This window comes from Leptodactylus fuscus, chromosome 8, assembly GCF_031893055.1.
Source record: "Leptodactylus fuscus isolate aLepFus1 chromosome 8, aLepFus1.hap2, whole genome shotgun sequence".
Lineage (NCBI taxonomy): Eukaryota > Metazoa > Chordata > Amphibia > Anura > Leptodactylidae > Leptodactylus > Leptodactylus fuscus.
Window position 1 is genome coordinate 67420505 of NC_134272.1, and position 14615 is coordinate 67435119.

A 14615-nucleotide genomic window follows, 5' to 3' on the forward strand; every position below is an offset into this window, starting at 1 on the left:
CCAGAATCAAGCATACTATATAGATACAATACCAGATTCAAGCTTACTACATAGATACAATACCAGAATCAAGCTTATGGCATAGATACAATACCAGAATCAAACATACTATATAGCTACAATACCAGAATCAAGCTTATGGCATAGATACAATACCAGAATCAAGCTTACTATATAGATACAATACCAGAATCAAGCATACTATATAGATACAATACCAGAATCAAGCATACTATATAGATACAATTCCAGAATCAAGCTTATGGCATAGATACAATACCAGAATCAAGCATACTACATAGCTACAATACCAGAATCAAGCTTACTACATAGATACAATACTAGAATCAAGCTTACTATATAGATACAATACCAGAATCAAGCTTACTATGTAGATACAATACCAGAATCAAGCTTACTACATAGATACAATACCAGAACCAAGCTTACTACATAACTACAATACCAGAATCAAGCTTACTACATAGATACAATACCAGAATCAAGCTTACTACATAGCTACAATACTAGAATCAAGCTTACTATATAGATACAATACCAGAATCAAGCTTACTATATAGATACAATACCAGAATCAAGCATACTATATAGATGCAATGCCAGAATCAAGCTTACTACATAGATACAATACCAGAATCAAGCTTACTATATAGATGCAATACCAGAACCAAGCTTACTACATAGATACAATACCAGAACCAAGCTTACTACATAGATACAATACCAGAATCAAGCTTACTATATAGATATAATACCAGAATCAAGCTTACTATGTAGATACAATACCAGAATCAAGCTTACTACATAGATACAATACCAGAACCAAGCTTACTACATAACTACAATACCAGAATCAAGCTTACTACATAGATACAATACCAGAATCAAGCTTACTACATAGCTACAATACTAGAATCAAGCTTACTATATAGATACAATACCAGAATCAAGCTTACTATATAGATACAATACCAGAATCAAGCATACTATATAGATGCAATGCCAGAATCAAGCTTACTACATAGATACAATACCAGAATCAAGCTTACTATATAGATGCAATACCAGAACCAAGCTTACTACATAGATACAATACCAGAACCAAGCTTACTACATAGATACAATACCAGAATCAAGCTTACTATATAGATTTAATACCAGAATCAAGCTTACTATATAGATACAATACCAGAATCAAGCTTACTATATAGATACAATACCAGAATCAAGCATACTATATAGATACAATACCAGAATCAAGCTTACTACATAGATACAATACCAGAATCAAGCTTACTACATAGATACAATACCAGAATCAAGCTTACTATATAGATACAATACCAGAATCAAGCATACTATATAGATACAATACCAGAATCAAGCATACTATATAGATACAATACCAGAATCAAGCTTATGGCATAGATACAATACCAGAATCAAGCTTGCTACATAGATACAATACCAGAATCAAGCTTACTATATAGATACAATACCAAAATCAAGCTTACTATATAGATACAATACCAGAATCAAGCTTACTATATAGATACAATACCAGAATCAAGCTTACTATATAGATACAATACCAGAATCAAGCTTACTATATAGATACAATACCAGAATCAAGCATACTATATAGATACAATACCAGAATCAAGCTTACTATATAGATACAATACCAGAATCAAGCTTACTATATAGATACAATACCAGAATCAAGCTTACTACATAGATACAATACCAGAATCAAGCTTACTATATAGATACAATACCAGAATCAAGCATACTATATAGATACAATACCAGAATTAAGCATACTATATAGATCCAATACCAGAATCAAGCTTACTACATAGATACAATACCAGAATCAAGCTTACTATATAGATACAATACCAGAATCAAGCTTACTACATAGATACAATACCAGAATCAAGCTTACTACATAGATACAATACCAGAATCAAGCTTGCTATATAGATACAATACCAGAATCAAGCATACTATATAGATACAATACCAGAATCAAGCTTACTACATAGATACAATACCAGAATCAAGCTTACTATATAGATACAATACCAGAATCAAGCTTATGGCATAGATACAATACCAGAATCAAACATACTATATAGCTACAATACCAGAATCAAGCTTATGGCATAGATACAATACCAGAATCAAGCTTACTATATAGATACAATACCAGAATCAAGCATACTATATAGATACAATACCAGAATCAAGCATACTATATAGATACAATTCCAGAATCAAGCTTATGGCATAGATACAATACCAGAATCAAGCATACTACATAGCTACAATACCAGAATCAAGCTTACTACATAGATACAATACTAGAATCAAGCTTACTATATAGATACAATACCAGAATCAAGCTTACTATGTAGATACAATACCAGAATCAAGCTTACTACATAGATACAATACCAGAACCAAGCTTACTACATAACTACAATACCAGAATCAAGCTTACTACATAGATACAATACCAGAATCAAGCTTACTACATAGCTACAATACTAGAATCAAGCTTACTATATAGATACAATACCAGAATCAAGCTTACTATATAGATACAATACCAGAATCAAGCATACTATATAGATGCAATGCCAGAATCAAGCTTACTACATAGATACAATACCAGAATCAAGCTTACTATATAGATGCAATACCAGAACCAAGCTTACTACATAGATACAATACCAGAACCAAGCTTACTACATAGATACAATACCAGAATCAAGCTTACTATATAGATATAATACCAGAATCAAGCTTACTATGTAGATACAATACCAGAATCAAGCTTACTACATAGATACAATACCAGAACCAAGCTTACTACATAACTACAATACCAGAATCAAGCTTACTACATAGATACAATACCAGAATCAAGCTTACTACATAGCTACAATACTAGAATCAAGCTTACTATATAGATACAATACCAGAATCAAGCTTACTATATAGATACAATACCAGAATCAAGCATACTATATAGATGCAATGCCAGAATCAAGCTTACTACATAGATACAATACCAGAATCAAGCTTACTATATAGATGCAATACCAGAACCAAGCTTACTACATAGATACAATACCAGAACCAAGCTTACTACATAGATACAATACCAGAATCAAGCTTACTATATAGATTTAATACCAGAATCAAGCTTACTATATAGATACAATACCAGAATCAAGCTTACTATATAGATACAATACCAGAATCAAGCATACTATATAGATACAATACCAGAATCAAGCTTACTACATAGATACAATACCAGAATCAAGCTTACTACATAGATACAATACCAGAATCAAGCTTACTATATAGATACAATACCAGAATCAAGCATACTATATAGATACAATACCAGAATCAAGCATACTATATAGATACAATACCAGAATCAAGCTTATGGCATAGATACAATACCAGAATCAAGCTTGCTACATAGATACAATACCAGAATCAAGCTTACTATATAGATACAATACCAGAATCAAGCTTACTATATAGATACAATACCAGAATCAAGCTTACTATATAGATACAATACCAGAATCAAGCTTACTATATAGATACAATACCAGAATCAAGCTTACTATATAGATACAATACCAGAATCAAGCATACTATATAGATACAATACCAGAATCAAGCTTACTATATAGATACAATACCAGAATCAAGCTTACTATATAGATACAATACCAGAATCAAGCTTACTATATAGATACAATACCAGAATCAAGCATACTATATAGATACAATACCAGAATCAAGCTTACTATATAGATACAATACCAGAATCAAGCTTACTACATAGATACAATACCAGAATCAAGCTTACTATATAGATACAATACCAGAATCAAGCATACTATATAGATACAATACCAGAATCAAGCATACTATATAGATACAATACCAGAATCAAGCTTACTACATAGATACAATACCAGAATCAAGCTTACTATATAGATACAATACCAGAATCAAGCATACTATATAGATACAATACCAGAATCAAGCTTATGGCATAGATACAATACCAGAATCAAGCTTACTACATAGATACAATACCAGAATCAAGCTTACTACATAGATACAACACCAGAATCAAGCTTACTACATAGATACAATACCAGAATCAAGCTTACTACATAGCTACAATACCAGAATCAAGCTTACTATGTAGATGCAATAACAGAATCAAGCTTACGGCATAGATGCAATACAAGAACGAAGCTTTCTACATACAGTAGATACAATACCAGAATCAAGCTTACTACATAGATACAATACCAGAATCAAGCTTATGGCATAGATACAATACCAGAATCAAGCTTACTACATAGATACAATACCAGAATCAAGCTTACTACATAGATACAATACCAGAATCAAGCTTACTATATAGATACAATACCAGAATCAAGCTTACTATATAGATACAATACCAGAATCAAGCTTACTATATAGATACAATACCAGAATCAAGCTTACTACATAGATACAATACCAGAATCAAGCTTACTACATAGATACAATACCAGAATCAAGCTTACTATATAGATACAATACCAGAATCAAGCTTACTATATAGATACAATACCAGAATCAAGCTTACTACATAGATACAATACCAGAATCAAGCTTACTACATAGATACAATACCAGAATCAAGCTTACTATTTAGATGCAATAACAGAATCAAGCTTACTACATAGATACAATACCAGAATCAAGCTTACTACATAGATACAATACCAGAATCAAACTTACTATATAGATACAATACCAGAATCAAGCTTACTATGTAGATGCAATAACAGAATCAAGCTTACGGCATAGATGCAATACAAGAACGAAGCTTTCTACATACAGTAGATACAATACCAGAATCAAGCTTACTGCATAGATAACACTACAGTACAATAACTAAACTTATTGCACAGATATTTTAACAGAACCAAGCTTACTAAATAGAAATGGTGTCATAACCAACTGTCTACATCGATAAAAACATAGAACCAAGCTTACTACATAGAAGCAATAACAGAACCAAGCTTACTACATAGAAGCAATAACAGAATCAAGCTTACTGCATAGATAACTGTGCCAGAGCCCAGCACACTGCATAGATATGACAGAACAGTCAAGCGTACTACATAGATACAATATCAGAACCAAGAGTGCTGTAATGCCAGTGTTCTGCCATTGCTGGTGTACCATATCAGTTGCAAAACTACCTTTAGTTCACACCGTGTGGCTCCTGACTCTCCAGGCTGCTGCGTATTTGCTCATTCTGCTGTTCCTGATCCAGACCATGGGGCGGACCTGGTCTCTCTCTTAGCAACTCTCTCTGAGAGTTAATATGTACACCTATGGATCCTTCAGGTCATCCCTTAATGCTCTGGACTGTATAAACCTGTTCTGAGCAACATCAGTTCTTGGTTGCTTGCATTGGTCACATGTCTATATTGGGACATTGTTATTGCCAGAATAGAATTGGTAGTTGAGTATGTACTTCTGCAGCCCTGGTAATGATTAGTTCTCATATCTCCATGGTCTGCTATATAGTAATGCAGAGACTGGTACAGACAATGTGAGCAGAATAAAAACAATTTGCAATATATAAATAGTTTAGTGATATGGCATATATGTATTGTATAGACATAAAATGTTCTCTTGTTTCTCTTTGATAGGTTATGCAGATGTACCTTCCATTCTGTGGCATTGCCATATCCAATGCCCAACTTTTTGCTGCCTCAAGAAAAGAGTATGACAGAAGCCGGGTGAGTATCTAGATAATATTGTGGTGGATCTTTGATAGCTCTAACACACATAAGCACTTTGAAGTGAACCAACCACAAAAAATGAAGTGCAATCTGCAAACAGCATGTTATAGAATAGGAGGAGCTGAACAGATTGGTATATAGCTTTATTGTAAAGGTTTCAGTATAGCTTGTTATTTATTCATTTAAATCTGTTCTTTTTGGACTTAGGAGTCCAGTGGGCGGTCCTACTTTGTGATTGACAGCCTTCTCTGTATGATTGTGCATACATAAATGGCAGTCAATTACAAAGTAAGGCACCCACTGGACTTCTAAGCCTAGAATGAACAGATTTAAAGGGGTATTCTGGTGATTTGAAGCATACAAGATAACATTGTTAGGGATCTGACAACCAGGACTGCCACCAGTGTAAAGCTGACACCTACAATAAGTACTGTGTTCGGACTGGAAGCCAACATCACCAAACTTCTTGGTTTATCAACCCTTCAAGAAATTGATTCCAGGTTGAACAGTTCAACGCTTGATTTTCATCACATTGCACATTAAAGGGGCTCTATCAGAAAAATTATTCTGTATGAGCCCCACTTATGCGTGAAAAGCATATATGTAAATTATACTTAGTGTGCACACTGGGCGGTGATGCACAGTCTGACGTCATCTTCTGGTACGCCTTCCTCTTCTTTCTTCTTCTTTCGGCAACGCCCTCCGGTCCTGGCTCTTCCCCGGCTTCATCATACTCTTCTTCCGGCGTGATTGGTCAAATCCAGCGCGTGTGCAGTATCGCTCCCTCCGGAGCGCTACTGCACACACTCCAGCACCATTTTTTTAGTTCCCCGCCGGAAGAAGAGGAAGATCAAGGCTGGGAAGAGCCAGGACCGGAGGGCATCGCCAAAAGAAGAAGAAAGAAAAGGAAGGCATACCAGAAGATGACGTCAGACCGTACATCACCGCCCAGCGTGCACAATAAGTATAATTTACATATATGTTTTTATGGTTTTATTTTAAAACGGAGGGGGGGTTTAAAACAAGATTAGCGGTGCCTGAATAGCCTTTTTAAAGGCTATTCATGCATATGTGGAGCTCATACGGCATAATTTTGTTGATAGAGCCCCTTTAAAGATTAGAGGGAATCTGTCAGCACTGTGTTAACCAGGGATCCCCATATTCCTTATATTCAGGAACAGTCCGCTCACCCCACCCTCAGTGGTAGACCCCCAGTGATAGACTGCTGGACAGCTTTCTCCACAGTAAAAAAGCTGCCAGTCAGCTGCAAAAGGACAGGGGGATCCCAATACTCATCAATATGAGGACTCCACATCATTGAGAGGACTCTTGGCTTTCACTGCATCTGATACAGTGTGAATTTAAAGGGATTATTATTTATTGATAGTATAGAGGTGTTATTTGTTTGTCTTGTCTGTGATGTAAATGAGGAGACTGCTGTAAAGAAAACCCCGACAGCATTGGCAAGTGTCAGTCTAGTATTAGGCTTAGTGGCCAGAATTGCAGGATTTAGTAAGTTTTTAAACTATAGATAACAAAAATTCTTAAAAGCATGTTTAACTTTAAAGCTTGGTTCAAAAAATATGTAATTTTCTGGTCACACCTTCCCTTTAAGGCTCAGTTCTCTCGGATTTGAGTGGAATCTGCTCCGGATTCGGGGGTGGAATCGATCCCCAAATTTGGAGAAGATTCCTCCCGAATCCAAGGCAGAGACGTGGAAAAAAGAAGGGTCCTGCTCGATGTTGCTGTGGATTCTGCCTGCGGGGTCCGCAGCTCAAGGCTCAAGATTTGCATGTGAAAACAGACAATAGGATATAATAGGCAATGCTAATTCATGGTGACATCCACGTCCCCCAAAATAGAACAAATAGTATAATGTGTAATTCATTTACATTAAGACTTTAATATTGTTCCATCAGCTTCAGTGAGACATTTCATCATGTCATGCAGGCTTTGCTGGAGGTGGTGAATGACCTGTTTGAGGAACAAACAGACCTGGAGAAAGTTGTCAAGAAAATTATGCATCGGGCTCAGACGTTGCTGAAGTGTGAACGCTGCTCTGTGCTGCTTCTAGAGGACATCGAGTCACCAGTGAGTTGTCTTCCAAGCTCAATATCATTCATAATTAATGCATCAAATAGATGACACAGACGTATTGTACAATGCATGCCATTGTCTTCCTTTTACCTTTATTACATAGGACGCCATTGCTTTCCATTTCCTTCCAATCACTGGATCTGTAGAGAAATCTGTTTAATCTGGCTCCAGTGACTTGGGATAATCCCAACAGCCAGGGATCCCTTCCAACTCTTAGTAAAATAAACTGGAAATGCCAAGTTGTATAGACCCTTGTATTGTATATTAGGAGACAGCGTTAGGCGTGTTACCGCGGCACTGGGCACTCTACGTTTGTCTACGTTACACACTTATAGTAATGGATGCAGAATAAAATACATTAGCAGTGCCGTGTATAATACACAGGAAAGAACAAGATTATTTTAAAAAAAATAAAATAAAATAATATAAGTGCCAATGCAAGGAGTTGCGCCAGAAGGCATGCAATGTCTAGCGCAGTTTTTTCAAGACAAGTGACAAAATCTTAAATTCTTACCATGCATTTTATGGTCTTGCAGTCAGTAAAAAAAAATATTGTTCAAATAATGAATAGATACAAAACAATAATACAAAGGATATGGACCTAGAAACTCACCATTAAGACAAGGCCCCACGTTGCGGAAGCGCTGCTTTTTTGGTTGAAGATTCTGTTGCCTTTTTTGAGCCAAAGCCAGGAGTGAGCAAAAAGTAGACATATAAGAGCTTCCTATATATCTCCCATATCCTGTTGTAGACATTCTTGGCTTTGGCTCAAAAAACTGCAACAAAATCTGCAACAACATTTCTGCAACGTGGGGCCTCAGCCTTTAAAAAAACGATAACTACACCCGTTCATGAAGAAACCCATAACTATACGGAAATTCTCAAACAGACGCATAACTTATAACACGATATACAGATATTTCATCACACATGATAAAAAAGATATACATTGGGTTCACATGGGGGAATTCAGAGCTGGTTTTGAGGCAGATTTTGCCTCTCATTGTTTTCAGTGGGAAGCAATGGCGGTCGTTTTCCATAGTCCATCTCTGCTTTGTACAGAACCATAAATGGGCTTCCATTCATGGGTCAGAAGAATCTTAGTTTTCACTTTCTGAGCAAAAAAGTGGGAGGCTTCCCCCAAATACCAATGGTATCTTCCTCTAAAAGTATTGCTTTTACATACAATACCCAATGAAGCCTATATGGCAATTCTTGGAGGTTGTATGTATGCTATACTGGGCAAGCCATTGAGAAATTCTGTAACGGCTCTCAGCACACAGATCTGCTATATATAGTATATTTATATATGACCCATAATGATAAGAAATTAGAAGATAGTTACATGAAATATTCATAGTTCTCTATTGAATTCCATTGCTTTAATATTTAAGAGTCTATTCACAGAATATAAAACAAGATTTTTGTGTACATTTTATCTTATAATGCCGCTACAACACTTGTACGTGATTGTGTAGAACTTTTGTCACTTCTTTTTATTATTTTTATAATTATTTATTTTTTATTTTATGTTTGATATTATGTTAATTTATTTAATATAGCACAGTATATGATAAAGTCGTAGAAAAACCATACAAGCATGAGAGCGCTAACTAATTAAATGGAGTTTGTGACATTTTTGCTCTATATTTTATTAAACAAGAAATTTGGCGTGATTCTAATATGCCTGGGTATCGGTGCATTACACAATGGCATTTATTAATAAATAATAAGAGGATTTTTGATTACAGGAGTTAGTTAATTGTAGAGATTCTTAGGAGGCTTCGCATTATTAAACCACTCATGTCGTGACTTATTACTTTAAGGAGATCTGTTCCCACTCCTGACATCTCTCTTTTAGTAAGTTCTGGTATTTACTTTGAAATTACCAATTCTACAACATCTTTCCTTCAAAGTCTTGTGTTCTCGTTCCTTTGTTATTGCGCTTGACGTCTTGAAAAAAACCTGACAACTGGGTGTTACCATTACCTTGGTCAAAGGGGTGTGTCTAAAATGGTCAGCCCCCATTGGTCCATATCAGACTGTGTAAGGACCAGGACTTGGTAATTGGAGTCAGAGTCAAGACCAATTTTGGTAATAAGTTAACAACTCTAGCTTTTAACTACAATGATTAATTATTTTTAATAATGTTATACAATTATTAATATTTAAGAGTTAATTAGATACATAGTTTGTTGAATATTTACTTTCATAGGAACTTAATGAGTTAGAGCGGGTTCACACCTGCACCCGGTCTCCGCTTTGTGGGTTTCCATCTTCTGCCCGAGAAACTGGACAGGAGACGGAAATACGGTAGTCAGTGTCCGCCTGTGAGCGCCTTCTGCCTCTCCACGGTGAAACAGTTTTTTTTTAACCAGACACAAAGTCCTGCATGTCCAACTTTGTGTCCGGTTAAAAAAAACGGTTTCTCCATGGAGAGGAAGAAGACGCTCACGGGCGGTCACTTTGCAAACCCATTCAACTGTCACACGTTCAAACCCTCAACACTTCCTGCCGCCTCCAATTCAAGAACATCCACTGAATCCGCTCCTTCCTCACCCCTGAAACTACTAAGACGCTTATCCAGGCCCTCATAATCTCCCACCTAGATTACTGCAACTCCATTCTCCATGGACTCCCAGCAAACACCCTTGCCCCCCTCCAGCCCACCTTAAACTGCGCTGCTGGCTTAATTCACCTCTCCCCCCGATCTTCATCAGCTGCTCCCCTCTGCCAGTCCCTCCACTGGCTACCCATAACCCAGCGAATTGAGTTCAAGCTACTAACATTAACATACAAAGCCATCCACAACCTGTCCCCTCCATATATCTCCAACCTAATCTCCCGCTACCTGCCCACACGTAACCTCAGATCCTCCAATGACCTCCTACTCCGCTCTGCTCTCATCCGCTCCTCACACAACCGTCTCCAAGATTTCTCCCGTGCATCCCCCATACTCTGGAACTCTTTACCAAGACACATAAGACTGACCCCCACAATCACAGGCTTCAAGAAGGCCCTGAAGACTCACCTATTCAGGAAGGCCTACACCCCCCAATAACATTATCACCACACCACCATCTGTACAGTCTCCCCCTCTCCTTCTGTCTCTACCCCCTTCCCTCATAGATTGTAAGCCCTCGTGGGCAGGGCCCTCTACCCCACTGTGCCAATCAGTCACTGTTAGTTTATATCTGCCTGTATATTTTGTGTACTGTATGTAACCCCCAAATGTAAAGCACCATGGAATTAATGGTGCTATATAAATTATTATTAATAATAATAATAATAATCATCATCATCTGAATGAATTTGAAAACTGACTGCCGGATTCCGTCTCCTGTCCAGTTTCTCGGGCGGAACACGGAAACCGAGTGCTTATGACTGAACACGGCTTTGAGCCATTTGTGAAGGAGTCGGAGTCAGAGCAGGAGTCGGACGGTGGAGAAATAGGAGTCAGAGTAGGTGGTTTGGCCCATCAACATCGTAGCCCTAGTAGGGTTACACCTCAAGCTGGTAGCATTCATTTGACAATTTATTACGAAATTTCTAGGAGGAATAACAAAGGAACAGTGCAATGCAGAGCTGTATGAAAAAGATCCTCAAGAATTATTATTATATGAGGAATACAAGTATTGATGGAAACTCATGTCGTAAGTGGAAATCAGTCCTCCTTAAAGATTGGGAGCAGAGTATTTATTTTAAAGGAGTTGTCTGGGCTTATTTTTTATGGCCCATCCAGAGAACCAGTAAGGGATTGAAACCCGGATTGGACTGATCATCTGTACGGAGCCACTTCCGACACCAGTCCAGTACACAATACGGGGCCAGAAGCAGAAAGTTCTGTCCTTTGTCTAATCAGTGGGAGCTGAATGGACGGACCTTTCTGCTTCCGGCCCTATATTGTGTACAGGCCAGAAGCGGCTCCATACCGCTGATCTGTTATGGAACCCCTACAGATCAGGGATTTATAGCCTAAAAAAAATAAACTCAGACAACCCCTCTAATTGTGCCAGTGAAACTGGAATAGAATTCATATACAAAAAAATGTTGAGAGTATTTACATGTTCCATGAATATTGGTCATTAACTTGTTTCAATAAATTTGCATAAATTACCAATGTCCTTAAGGCCGTGGCATTGGCAGAGCTCACACAACAGCAGTGTATGGTCCATGGAGTACCAGCCTGATAAATACATCAAACCTAGGACCTGAGTCAGCTCCACGTAGATGGCAGATGTTTTACAATTGTTATTTAAAGGTGACATAGACAGGGGGTTATTGTGACTCCATCACCCAAGGGGGATACCCTGGTAACTGGGTCGCCTGATCCTACATAGAATTTATTTGTAAAAAGGTTCTGCCTTTAACTACAATCATACTACAGCCACAGGATAGGAGATAGGTGTCCAATTACTGGGACTCCCAGCATTTATGAGAGTGGAGATCCCAACAAGCCCAACGTTAATGGAACAAGGCATGACCAATCCTTCAATCACTTCTATAGAATTAAAAGACTGCTGTACATGGTAATATATGTTAGTCCACTAAAAGTGAATGTAGCTATGGATGGTCATACATGTGCTCCACTGCCCCAGTCACGTATCTTTGTGGTCACGATTAAAGAATTTCTGGAATATTCAACTCTGGGACCCACATTAATCTCGAGAACAGGTGTCCGTATCGCCGGCCCCATCTCTATGCCCCATACATACATATGTCTCTCTTTTCGCTTCAAGGGCACCAAGGCTAGCCTATTCTTGGAAGTACCTTAGAGGTTGTTACAATAGATCCTGTTCTCGAAAAATCGAGACCCTGGGACCTGAATTTTTGAGATTATTAGGACATATCCTATACAGTATCTCAAGGAGCACATACAATTCTACTTATTGAGAGTCTTACCCAAGAGAGCAAGCTGTTCAACAATACACTAGTGATGTAACTTATGTAGGATCGTTTTCTTTATTCAAATTTATTTATATTTATTTAAATTTATTCAAATAATATAATAATTTTAACTCTGATTTGTTCTACTGCAGGTGGTGAAATTTACCAAATCATTTGAGCTGCTATCTCCTAAATGTAGTGCTGATGCAGAGAGCAGGTAAGCCCCATTGGTTCCATGTAACAAATGTATTGTAACATAGTGTTCTCTGTAAAAAATGGGGCAGATTTAAAGAGCTGTGAGGCTCGTGATTGGTTGCAACGATCACAAGAATGATGAATGAGAAGTAGGATTGAGCCGTTCTTGAGATTTCAAGATCGATTTTAAAATCCAATTTCCGATCATTTTCCAGCCGATCTCGATCCCGATCTCGATCGTGAAATTTGCTCGATCGCCGATCGGAGTCCGATCTTTTCCGATCCCGATCTTCAACCCTAGTCATTGCTTTTCTATGGGAAAAGTCACTTTTAGGGTTGAGCCGATCTTGAGATAACCTCCAATCTCGATCCCACTGGAAAAGATCGGGTCGGAATTCCGATCTCGATCGTGAAATTTACTCGATCGCCGATCGGAATCCGATCTTTTCCGATCCCGATCGCTCAACCCTAATGAAAAGTCATTCCTTCCAGGGGGAAATGAAAATGGTGGAACCTGAACTGCAGGAAATTCAAAGGTTAAACAATGTTTTTTGTTATTTTGTAAAGATTCAGAAAATCTCAGATAGCCCATTTAAACTAGACTTAATGTACCAGATAGATCACAATGGCTGATAATATAATACGGTTCAAAACTTAGGGGAGAATTACTAAGCTAAGTAGGGCAGAATTCAGGCTAAATTTGTGCCAAAAACTGGCCCAGGTCTTGCATCACATGTATATTTGCCCCAGTGTTGTGTGACTTTATGCCACTTTTTGGTTGGCTTATTTGACACATGTTTTTGCTCTAAAATGGTGGCAACATTTGGCACATCTTAAGCAACATCTCTTTCCACTAAATCATCAATTTTTTGTCATGTTACAGCCCTTGGTCAAATCAAGTGGGAATCATTTAATAAAATGCATATATACGTTAAAATTCTGGTGCCTTTAAATCTAGAAATCCATCTTACTGTATACAGTGTGTTAAAGCATACCTCCAAGTACAAAACTGGTCTTCATAAATGAATAGTGCATGTATATATAAGAAACTTTGCAACATAACATGTTTCCTTGTCCACTTATTAAATGGTCACTAATTTTTTCGAGAATTTACTCTCATTTAATATAACATATTATTCTAGACCAAAATGTAATGCACTTTATGTTGATGTTTTCTGCTGTTCACGCTCTCATGCTAGGGAAATTCCTTCTTTAGAAACCAGAAGGTTCAAGATGGGAGTGGAGGGGGAACAGGTTTCTCTTCATAGCCTCTGCATGTTTACACATAGCTTTCCCTGCCTGTACGCTGCACAGAAATGAGTAGGGTTGAGCCAATCTTGACTTTTCAGGATCGATTTTAAAATCCGATTTCCGATCATTTTTCATTTGAACCCGATCTCAATCCCAATTCCGATCCCAATGCAAGTCAGTGGGATTTTTTTTATTAATCGGAGATCGGATTTTAAAAGCAATCCTATTCACTATACAGCATGGAATCTAAGAATTGAATGCTTTAGTCTCAGTCAAGACATCCAATAGACTCTGTCTTCCTAGTTACATCAT

General features: G+C 37.4%; 1 protein-coding gene across 1 annotated transcript in view; it reads left to right on the plus strand.

The window, feature by feature from the left end:
- PDE11A (phosphodiesterase 11A) overlaps nt 1–14615 on the plus strand; it is a 336929-nt gene that overhangs the window by 159405 nt on the left and 162909 nt on the right. The window contains exons 3-5 of the mRNA XM_075284005.1: nt 5781–5870; nt 7824–7964; nt 13010–13074. Coding sequence (XP_075140106.1) covers nt 5781–5870; nt 7824–7964; nt 13010–13074 — 296 coding nt within the window. The remainder of the gene's footprint in view (nt 1–5780; nt 5871–7823; nt 7965–13009; nt 13075–14615) is intronic.